Source organism: Arachis ipaensis, chromosome B10 (assembly GCF_000816755.2).
Source record: "Arachis ipaensis cultivar K30076 chromosome B10, Araip1.1, whole genome shotgun sequence".
NCBI classification, from domain to species: Eukaryota; Viridiplantae; Streptophyta; class Magnoliopsida; order Fabales; family Fabaceae; genus Arachis; species Arachis ipaensis.
Genome location: NC_029794.2, coordinates 124,397,387 through 124,407,859, shown reverse-complemented (window position 1 = coordinate 124,407,859; position 10,473 = coordinate 124,397,387). Strand labels below are relative to the sequence as shown.

The 10,473-nt window shown below is 35.4% G+C and overlaps 1 protein-coding gene across 9 annotated transcripts; it reads left to right on the top strand.

The window, feature by feature from the left end:
- LOC107622396 (paired amphipathic helix protein Sin3-like 2) lies at nucleotides 915-10,473 on the top strand (the record flags this gene model as incomplete). Of its 9 annotated transcripts, none has more annotated exon segments than XM_021112843.1 (22): nucleotides 915-1,100; nucleotides 1,231-1,321; nucleotides 2,643-2,722; nucleotides 2,855-2,930; nucleotides 4,054-4,239; nucleotides 4,343-4,523; nucleotides 4,606-4,704; nucleotides 4,833-5,006; nucleotides 5,085-5,367; nucleotides 5,576-5,712; nucleotides 6,069-6,144; nucleotides 6,243-6,272; nucleotides 6,464-6,654; nucleotides 6,743-6,897; nucleotides 7,120-7,241; nucleotides 7,346-7,600; nucleotides 7,797-8,453; nucleotides 8,595-8,677; nucleotides 8,806-9,070; nucleotides 9,725-10,086; nucleotides 10,171-10,268; nucleotides 10,405-10,473. In XM_021112843.1, coding segments are annotated over 19 exon segments (3,497 nt in total), but the record flags the coding sequence as incomplete, so codon positions are not given.

Sequence of the window (10,473 nt, the reverse complement as noted above, 5' to 3'; positions counted from 1 at the left end):
CAAATTGAGTTTAACTTATTCAATTTACAAAAAATTCAAATAGGACAGATGTGTAATCAAATTCAGTAAAAGACATATGTACAATTTTATTTAAATTCCAGTCATTTTTAAGACAAATTACCCTTTATGTTTCATATGCACGTAGCTTTTTTTAAGAGTAATACTAGGAGATCAGCAACTTTTATAATTGGTAGCCATTAAATAGCCATCAATGATGATTTAATGGTGTGAGATTGGTGTGAGATTTCATCTAATAATTCACCTTTCTCGACTGGTTACATGCGGGCCAAAATTCAATAAAATTGCTGACCCCCTAGATTTTTCATATTTTTAAAAACGCATTATCTTTGTGATGGATTTAGAATCGATACTTGTGTAACTGAGAAAAAGATTAAAAAAAAAAATCCATAATAGTAAAAAGAAGAAAAATCTAAGAAAATTTTGAGAAAACTTATCCTTTTTGCTTTAGATTTGAAAAAAAAAAAACCATGGGCTTAAATAATCCACAGAACCATAGGTAAAAGCATAGTTGTAAAAACCGAACCGGACCGGCTGGTTCGACCGGAAAACCGGTAAACCGGACCTTATACCGGTCCGGTCCAGTGTTTGGACCGCACAAGGAATTGAACCGGTCAAACTCGGTATAAACCGGTGCGAACCGGTCAAAATCGGTGAAGTGGTCTGACCGAACCGTTTGGAAGAAAATATTTCCAAAATGCTTGAGGTAGGGTTCGAACCCTTGTCCTCAAGGAAACCAAAATGCTCTACAACCACCAGACCATTATGTTTTCTATTAAAACATATGCAAATTATAATACATATAGATATCTTCTATCAAATAGTTTACTTTTATTTAATTTATTTTAATTTTAATTATAAATTCACTCCTTCTTAAATTAATTATATTTTTCGCGCCGTTCACCACCGTCACCGGCATCTCGTTCAACGTCGCATCTCCTTCATCATCTCCGTTAGACCACGTCGCCGTCTCGGAGCCACTTCGCCTCGCTGGCTTAGTGTCCCGCAGGCCGCAACTGTAGCCGCGTCGTGGCTATTTTCTCTTCACAGTGGTTACTCGCTGCTTATTTCTCCCCCGTAGTGTGAGTGGTGAATGCTAGGGCCTAGGAGGCTAAGTAGTGTTGAAATTCATTCCTGACACTTGTGTTTTAATTATTTCTTGCCTTTGAAGAATGTGTAAAGAGTCGTTATTCTTTTCATTTGTTGCCACAGAGAAAGTGGAGGTGGAGGTGTGGATTTTCTTGCCAGATTTCTTATGGGAGTTGCAATTCTTGGGACTGCAGCTTATATCTTTGTCCCCCAGGTGATTGTTTCCCCGAAATTTCAAATTTATTGTGTCTAGCAAGTGTGTGATCTATGAGCTTGGTTTATGTTATTCAAATGAATCCAGAAAAGATGTAGAGGAAGACGGATTAACTATATCCCCGATATCATTGATATTTAATTATTTTTAATTGCACAACTGTGATGTATGTCTTTCAAAGCACGATATTAAAAAATTTCGGTTTCCAAATCACTACTTTATGCTGGGTAATATCATACACGTCTCTTACAAAACCTTAGATGGTTAAGTTTGTGCTGTTCATGCTTCTTGTAGCATTTATTTTCTTTTCTTGTTTTTTAGCTGTATCATTGGTGATACTGTTGCATAAATGTTATTGTGCTTCTCTACTGGCGTTCTGCTTCTACTTTCCTTAGCCATGTTTTTCTTTTTTGGTTGTTCTGTTTAGTCTATCTTGAATCTGTTCTTTTATTTTGGATATGTTCTTGTTTTTGTTCTTCAAATTTTTATTTCAAATATAATGTTTTTAGAATGTTTTGGAATTTTTACCCCCTATTTTAATTGTTCTGTTATTCACTTATTCTATTCTGGATATTTTCCTAAGCTGTTATTCAATTTTTGCTCTTATTTTAATTGTTTTGAGTTTTACTCTCTTTAAAAATAAATTAAATTTCTAATTTAAATTAAATAACTTTAATCTTAAAAATATTTTGGTCTTTTAAAATTAATACAAAAAAATATGTTTGACTTTTCAGTTTTTTAAACCTTTTTTAATAATGTTATTATAATATTTTTTTTATTCAAAAATGTTATAATAGTTTAATATGATAATATTATTCCAAAAATATAATGGGCTTGAAATGGCCCAAATTAAAATAATAATTTAGCCCAAACAAATTTTAAATAAGAAAACCATAAAATAAAAGTAAATGTTAACTCTGTCCAAAAAAAAAATGTAAATGTTAACTATTTTCTAACTCTTTAAAAGGAGTTTTAATATTCTAAAGTTTCGAGGAGCATTGAATAGGATCCCATCTCTCTCTCTCTCAAAAACTCGAAAATTTTTGAGTTCCAAACTCTCTCTTCCCTTCTTCTATTGAACGTTCCACGGCTTCTTCTTCTTCTCTTCCCTCATTCACCCCCAAATTCATTCTTTCTCTTCTTTTCACTGTTCCTTTTTCTTAATTGTTCCTCTAACGTAGAAACGCGGGAGAGAGAGGCACACATAAAATTAACCTATTTTCCTTTTTTTTCTTACCCCTTTTTTCTGCTCTCTTTTTTTTTTTTCACTTATTGTTCTTCTTGTTCTTGCTGTTGCTGCCTCGGATCAAACCGGTCACAGTTGTTTTTCGCTTCAGAGATCTCTCTGCTCGACTTGTGTTTTTCCAGCAAAACTTCAATTTTCCCGTGAAAATCGACAAAGTAACATTCCCTTTTCCTTTTCACTTTCTTTCCTCCTCTTCTTCTCATGCTTTCAATGAATGTCTATGTTCATCTTGTTATTTATGATCGGATTGCGTTTTAATGGTTTGAATTTTTTTCAAGTTGTTGCAGAGATGAAGAGGACAAGGGATGATGCTTACTCTGGCTCTCAATTCAAACGGCCCTTTGCTTCCTCACGTGGTGATTCGTAAGTTCTTAACCCTATTTTTTTTAGTTGATATTATTTTTTATTCTCTATCTGGCAATATTTTTTTGTTTTACTGTGTCATGAATAACTTCTTGTTAACACTTTATTTTTCTTTATTTTTTTATTTTAATTTTTCTTGCTTCGTTGCTTCAAGAATTGAGCCTGTGTGTGTCTCTTTCTTCCATTATGAATAATTCAGTTGTGCATGTGTGTGTTTTTCCCCATTCGCGTTGGATTTTGTTAGGGTTTGCTTTAATTTAAACTAAATTGACCGTTGAATGGGTTTTATGGTGGGATCAATGGTTAAAAGGAAGGGGTGTGTGTAGATAGGACCAAGAGGTTGTGGTTTGTTAACGTTTTTTTTATATGAAACTATGAAACTTAGCAAGCAAGTAACATGAGTATATGTCTAATTCACCTAATGATTACCTTAGAAGAACGATAGAATAGAGGCGCTGTTTGCTTGTATATGTGTGGACATTAATCTTTTGGACTGATGATGTTCTAAAGTTCGGGTAGTACGAAATCAGTGAAACATTTGTTATCATGTAGAGATTAGCTTTGTATAATATTTAGGTTGTGTTTGGCTTAGCGTTTGGAGCATCAAACACACGTTTACTTTCTTGAAAGCTTCACTTGTTCTTTTGGCTATCTTTTTTCTTCCTCTAAACAAAAACGTGATTCTACCCTCCAACCAACCCACGTTTACTTAAAGCTAAAAATTCTACCTTTTGCGTCCATTTTTTCCGTTAGATTGAAATTTATTTCTTATCTACCAATTTTGTCCTTCATTGTTTATATGACGAATTTTGTTGCTTTTCTTAATAATTGTTTTTTTTTCTAATGCGCTTTCATGAAACATTATTATTTTTTTATAGAGTTTTTATTATTTTTTGTTTATATGAGTTTTTTTTACCGTTATTGTTATTTTTATTTTGTATGGACTAATTTTTTTGCTTTGTATTATAATTCTATTAATTCTATTAGAGTACTAAAGAATACCGAGAGTATTAGAAAAAAGAGTATTAAAATCTATTTACAAACTCCCATTTACAAACTTTAATCCAAACATACACTTAATATTGTGGGCATCTAAAGTCGTGGTTGCGTTCTGTGTATGAAGCTATGGCCAAACCCAAGGGGCTGGAGGAGGAAGTGGAGGAGGTGGTGGTGGAGGAGCAACCCCGTCTCAGAAATTGACAACCAATGATGCCTTAACTTATTTGAAGGAAGTGAAAGACATGTTTCAGGATCAGAGAGAAAAATATGACTTGTTCCTTGAGGTCATGAAAGATTTCAAGGCTCAGAGGTAGACTCTTAACCCCTTTTTATGCTTTGTACGGTATTTCTGGAAATTGGAGTTTTATGCTTAAAGGTTCATTGGCCTGTTTTTTTTTTTTTTTCCTTTTCAGGACTGACACTGCTGGTGTCATAGCAAGGGTGAAGGAGCTATTCAAAGGGCACAACAATTTGATATTTGGATTTAACACTTTCTTGCCTAAGGGATATGAGATAACACTTGATGAGGAAGAGGCTCCTCCGAAGAAAACAGTTGAATTTGAAGAAGCGATTAGTTTTGTGAACAAGATAAAGGTGAATGTGGTTTTCAGTTTGCGAGTTATTTTGGTTTTTTTTTTTGTTGGCTCTTAGGTCTAATTGATGAGCTTTTCCACAGAAACGATTCCAAAATGATGAGCATGTTTACAAATCATTCTTGGACATTTTGAACATGTACCGCAAAGAGCATAAGGACATTGGTGAGGTTTATAGTGAGGTAATTTTTCTTAACACATTTTATTGACTCTTGTTCTCTCTTTCTCTCACTCTCTCTCTCTCTCTCTCTCTCTCTACATAAGGCAAGGACTCTGTTGAAATGTATACTCTATTTTTTTTGTTCTCTAGGTTGCTACCCTTTTCAAGGACCATACAGATTTGCTCGATGAGTTCACTAGATTCTTACCAGATACTTCTCAAGCACCTTCTGCACAGCATGCTCCATATGGTCGAAGTTCATTGCAGCGATTCAATGAGCGGAGTTCTACAGCACCCATGATGCGACAAGTGCATGTAGACAAGGTAGTAAGTGTTAATCTTTCCCCCCTCTGAATTTGTAATCTGCTTATTAATTCTTGGGTTACAAATTTCATTCTACAGCAACGTTATCGACGAGACAGGATTCTTGGCTCTCATGATCGTGATCAGAGCGTTGATCGAGCTGATCTGGATGATGACAAAATAAACATGCACAAGGAGCAGAGGAAACGTGAGAATAGGGATAGAAGAGTCCGTGATCATGATGAGAGAGAACAAGATCTTGATAATGGCAGGGATTTGAACTTGCAACGCTTTCAAGACAAAAAGAAATCTGTCAAGAAGGCGGAAGGGTTTGCCATGGCTTCTGACTTTCCTTCATATGATGACAAAGATGCGTTAAAGAGTAAGCCATCATGCTAAGCTTTGGACAGATTGCATTCTTCTAAACATGATTTGTGTTTCTTACTTTCTTCTGACTTTTAGTCTTAGATTTATAAAGTCGATAACTTTGCCAAAAGGTGTAATGTAGGCACTGAAAGTGGAAAAATAGTATTGACGACCTATATATTTTTTCTAACCTTTTTTTATTGGAATTGTTTGCTTCCTACCAGCCATGTATGGTCAAGCATTCAGCTTCTGCGAGAAAGTTAAGGAGAAGTTGAGCAGTTCTGATGACTACCAAGCATTCTTGAAGTGCCTTCACATTTTCAGCAATGGGATAATAAAAAGGAACGATTTGCAAAATTTGGTATGTGCTTTCTTTCTTCTCTTTTTGCCTTTGCTCCTAATCTCCTATCCTGTAATTCAGTTTTGGGTATCTGTGCCGACATTCGACTTTTTCATTAATGTTAGTATGTTTGATGCTATGCATAAATAAAGTATGAACACCTTTTAGTTCTTTAGGAGTTTTCTAAATATTCATTGATTGAGGGTACCTGGTAGTATTTGTGTCTAAAGAATCCCATAAACAATCTACGAAACAATGCTTCAGATTATTGACTACCAAAAGCTTTCACGGATGGTATATGCTGCTTTAGACACAAAATAGTTGGACCTTTTTTGGTTCCTGCATTAATTTATGCCATTTTAAAATTCTTATTTCAGGTAACTGATTTACTTGGAAAACACTCTGATCTATTGCATGAATTCAATGATTTCCTGGAGCGTTGTGAAAATATTGGTAATTTTTCTTCCAACTATCTTCTTTATCTTGTTGGTAATATGTTGTCATTCATTTAGTCATACCTTAAGTGTGTGTCATGCTTATTTTTTTTGCAGACGGATTCCTTGCTGGTGTCATGAGTAAAAGTACGGCAACACATAACACCTCTCGTTTGACCTTTTTTGTTTCTTCTTTTCTTACTTGGGGATGAGGGATTCAAACTTATGCTGCTTTTCTTCAATGAAATAATCTAATGCTGATGAACATGCTGGTGATTTAAATAATATTAATTCTGTCCATATATTGATCAATTTTGATGCTGCAAACATGTTGGCAGAGTCTCTGTCTACCGATGGTCATATATCAAGATCATCAAAGTTGGAGGACAAAGATAAAGAGCACAAGCGTGAGATGGATGGACCTAAAGAGAAAGAAAGATACAGTAAATACTCGGGAAAATCCATTCAAGAACTCGATCTTAGTGACTGCAAACGTTGTACTCCAAGCTATAGGCTGCTGCCTGCAGATGTATGTAACTTCTTTTTGTTTTCTCACATGCTGGGTTTGTCAACATATGATGTCCTTGTGAACTCTGTTGTGCTGTCTAATTTTGCAGTATCCAATTCCTGTGGCTAGTCAGAGATCTGAACTTGGAGCTCAAGTATTGAATGACCACTGGGTATCTGTGACTTCAGGGAGTGAGGATTACTCTTTCAAACATATGCGCAGGAATCAGTATGAAGAAAGCTTGTTCAGATGCGAAGATGACAGGTATGTTTAGCTTCTCTTTTTGTTTTGGTTTATTCTATTCTTTTTTTTTTAAATTTTTTTATGTTTGTTCTTTTCATTTGTTGCACTTCTTTTCGGTAGTTTTAAATTTATGATTATTATCATTAATAATTATAATTTGGCTTCTGGATGATTTTTTATTTTGGAGTCAATGTTTTGTCAAAGGGATAATGATAGATAATGATATGGTTATTTCTTATGTAGATTTGAGATGGACATGCTATTAGAGTCAGTGAGTTCTGCTGCGAAACGTGTAGAGGAGTTGTCTAATAGCATTAATGAAAATAAGATGGAGAACCTGGGCCGTATTGAAGATCAATTTACTGGTTTGTATCTCAACGATGTCAATCTAAACTGTTATGTTTCTACAATTGTGATCTGTTGTTAGAGTATATCATGACCTGACTTTGTCTGAGTCTACGTATTGCAGCTTTAAATTTAAGGTGCATTGAACGTTTGTATGGTGACCATGGTCTCGATGTGATAGACATTTTGCGTAAAAATCCAACTCATGCTCTGCCTGTAATATTGACTCGACTTAAGCAGAAACAAGAGGAGTGGACTAAGTGTCGTGCAGATTTCAATAAAGTTTGGGCTGAAATTTATGCTAAGAACCACTACAAGTCACTCGATCACCGTAGCTTCTATTTCAAGCAACAAGATTCAAAGAACTTGCACACGAAATGTAAGTTGAGCTTAAATCATATGGTTGAATTGTTACATTATATGACCCCAGCTGAGCTTAAATCCCGTTCTTAAGTTTGTTTGGTAACAATCATACAAAAACTCATGCTATATCATAAAGTATTGAACGTCATTGCTAGTTTTTGTAGTATGATCCTTTTAACGTGTTCTAATTTTTTATGTTGAATAATATACAGATTTGGTGACCGAGATTAAAGAAATTAAAGAGAAGCAGCAAAAAGAGGATGATATTCTTCAGTCCATTGCTGCTGGAAGTAAACAGCCTCTAACTCCACATCTTGAGTTTGAATATCCTGATGCTGCAATTCATGAAGACTTGTATAAACTTATTCGGTATTCATGTGAGGAGATTTACTCTAGTAGGGAGTTGATGAATAAAACTATGAGGCTCTGGTGTACCTTTTTGGAACCGATGCTTGGTGTTCCTTCCCGATCTCATGGGACAGAAAAGGTGGAAGAGAGGAAAGCAGGGCCTAATGTTGGCAATGCAGGCAATGGAAGTCCTCATGGAGACTCCATTTCAATTAATTCAAGGTTACCAAAATCTGACAAGAATGAAGCAGATGGTAGAGTACCTGATGTAAAGAATGTTCACCGGACTAGTGCTGCAGCTAATGATAAAGAAAATGGATCTGTTGGTCGTGAAAATGTCTGTAGAGATGAACTCCCACTGGATAAAGGGCAGACAAATATAGAGTGCACCGATAAAGTCTCTGGGATTAATAAACAATTTTCTGCTGATGAACAAGGAGCTAAAAACAATGCATTAATTTCAGTTAGAGGAGAAAAATTAGAAGATAATCCTAGCAGGAACAACGAAGAATTGACTCCAGGTCTGTTTATAGCTGTGAAATTAATTTCTCATGCCTTAGGTTTTTCCAGTTTATGTGTTTTCAATGTTTAGTTCTTTTTTATTTGTGTTTGATAACTGGATTCCGTTCTTATAAAGAATAATGTTTTGTTTATATTAAAAGGCACTGTCACTACTCCTTCTCGACCTACTGACGCTGACGAATCCGTACCTAAACCTCAGGAAGTAAATGCTACTTTGGTAGAGGTGTGAATACTCTTAATTCGCAATTTGTGGCAAATTTCAAGTTTTACCTAGTTTCTTTCTGCTTTCTTCTGAATCAAGTGCTGTTTTCAATTGACTCTGATATGTTTCTCTTCCTATCATTGTCTCAGGGGTCTGATGTTACAGCTCCAGTTACAGTGGCCGATGGGGTACCAACTCAGAGCAGTAAAGTTAGAAGCCATGAAGAATCTGCTGGGCCTTGTAAAACTGAAAAGGAAGAGGGCGAGTTATCACCAAATGGTGATTCGGAGGAGGATAACTTTGTTGCTTATGGAGATTCAAATGTGCAGTCAATGTCTAAGTCAAAGCACACTATTGAGAGAAGAAAATATCAGTCCAGAATTGGAGAGGATGAGTCCTGCCCAGAGGCTGGAGGTATTGTTAGAAGTATCTATCTTTATCATTGTCATTTTGCTGTTGTAATGTGGATTCAAGTCCCAGTTCTAGCATTTTGTGTTTCTCATTTTAGATGTTATTCTTATACTTGTTGCTTGCCATCTAATATAATTATTTGTATTTTTATCAATAACAACATTAATATAACTTTACTAGTTTACTTGTTATTATCTATGTTAGTATTGTTAATAATATACGAAAAGAATGAGGCTATGTAGATTTCATACAAATTTGAGAATTTTTTTTTAATCATACATCACAAAAGTAATTTGATAGGCCATTAAAACTAGTCTAGTTGTAAGGAGTTTGGGTAGTATGTATGAAATTTTTGGTCCCCTATAATATGATTTCCGGATTTGCCAGACCTCCTTTTTGTCTTATCTCCATTTCCTGTCTGTGTATTTTAAGATCGAAGGCACCTACTAGTCATAACCTTAAGAGTGGTTTCCGATATTTTCTATTATGATTATTATTTTATGATTATTTCCTTATTTGATAAAGGTTAGGGTTTCCAATTATTATGATTGCTTAATGTCTTATCTCGTGTAAAGTACAACATAATGATTATAGTATTATGTCATGCTATCTTATATCTTCTTTTCTTCTCTTATTCTCGTTATCCCACATTCTCAGCAGGCGATAATGATGCAGATGCAGATGATGAGGACAGTGAAAATGTGTCTGAAGCTGGTGAAGATGTCTCGGGCAGTGAATCTGCTGGTGATGAATGCTTCCGAGAGGACCACGAGGATGAGGAAGATATAGAGCATGATGATGTTGATGGTAAGGCTGAGAGTGAAGGTGAAGCAGAGGGTACATGTGATGCACAATCTGCTGGAGGAGATGGTTCATCTCAGCCACATTCAGAAAGGTTTCTTTCGTCTGTGAAACCTCTGACAAAGCATGTTTCAGCAGTGTCATATGTTGAAGACATGAAGGATTCAAGGGTGTTTTACGGAAATGATGATTTCTATGCACTTTTTAGGCTTCATCAAGTAAGGATGATCTTAATAGTTGGTGTTTGATGTTGAACTTTGTTCCCTTAGTATTGAATTCATTACCTCATTTTGAACTTGCAGCTTCTTTATGAAAGGATCTTGTCTGCAAAAACCAATGCCACGAATTCAGAAATGAAATGGAAAGCCAAGGATGCCAGCTCCCCAGATCCTTATTTGAAGTATGTTTTTGCGATATATACACCCCTTCCCTTTCTCTTTCTCCTCTCTTCTTCCCATTCCCTTTCCTTCTGTTCTGCTGGTCTCCCATGAGAGTGCCGAGTGATGTTTTGGATCCTATTGTTGCTATGCTTTCAGATTTATGGATGCATTGTACAGCCTTCTTGATGGATCTTTTGAGAATGCAAAGTTTGAAGATGAATGCCG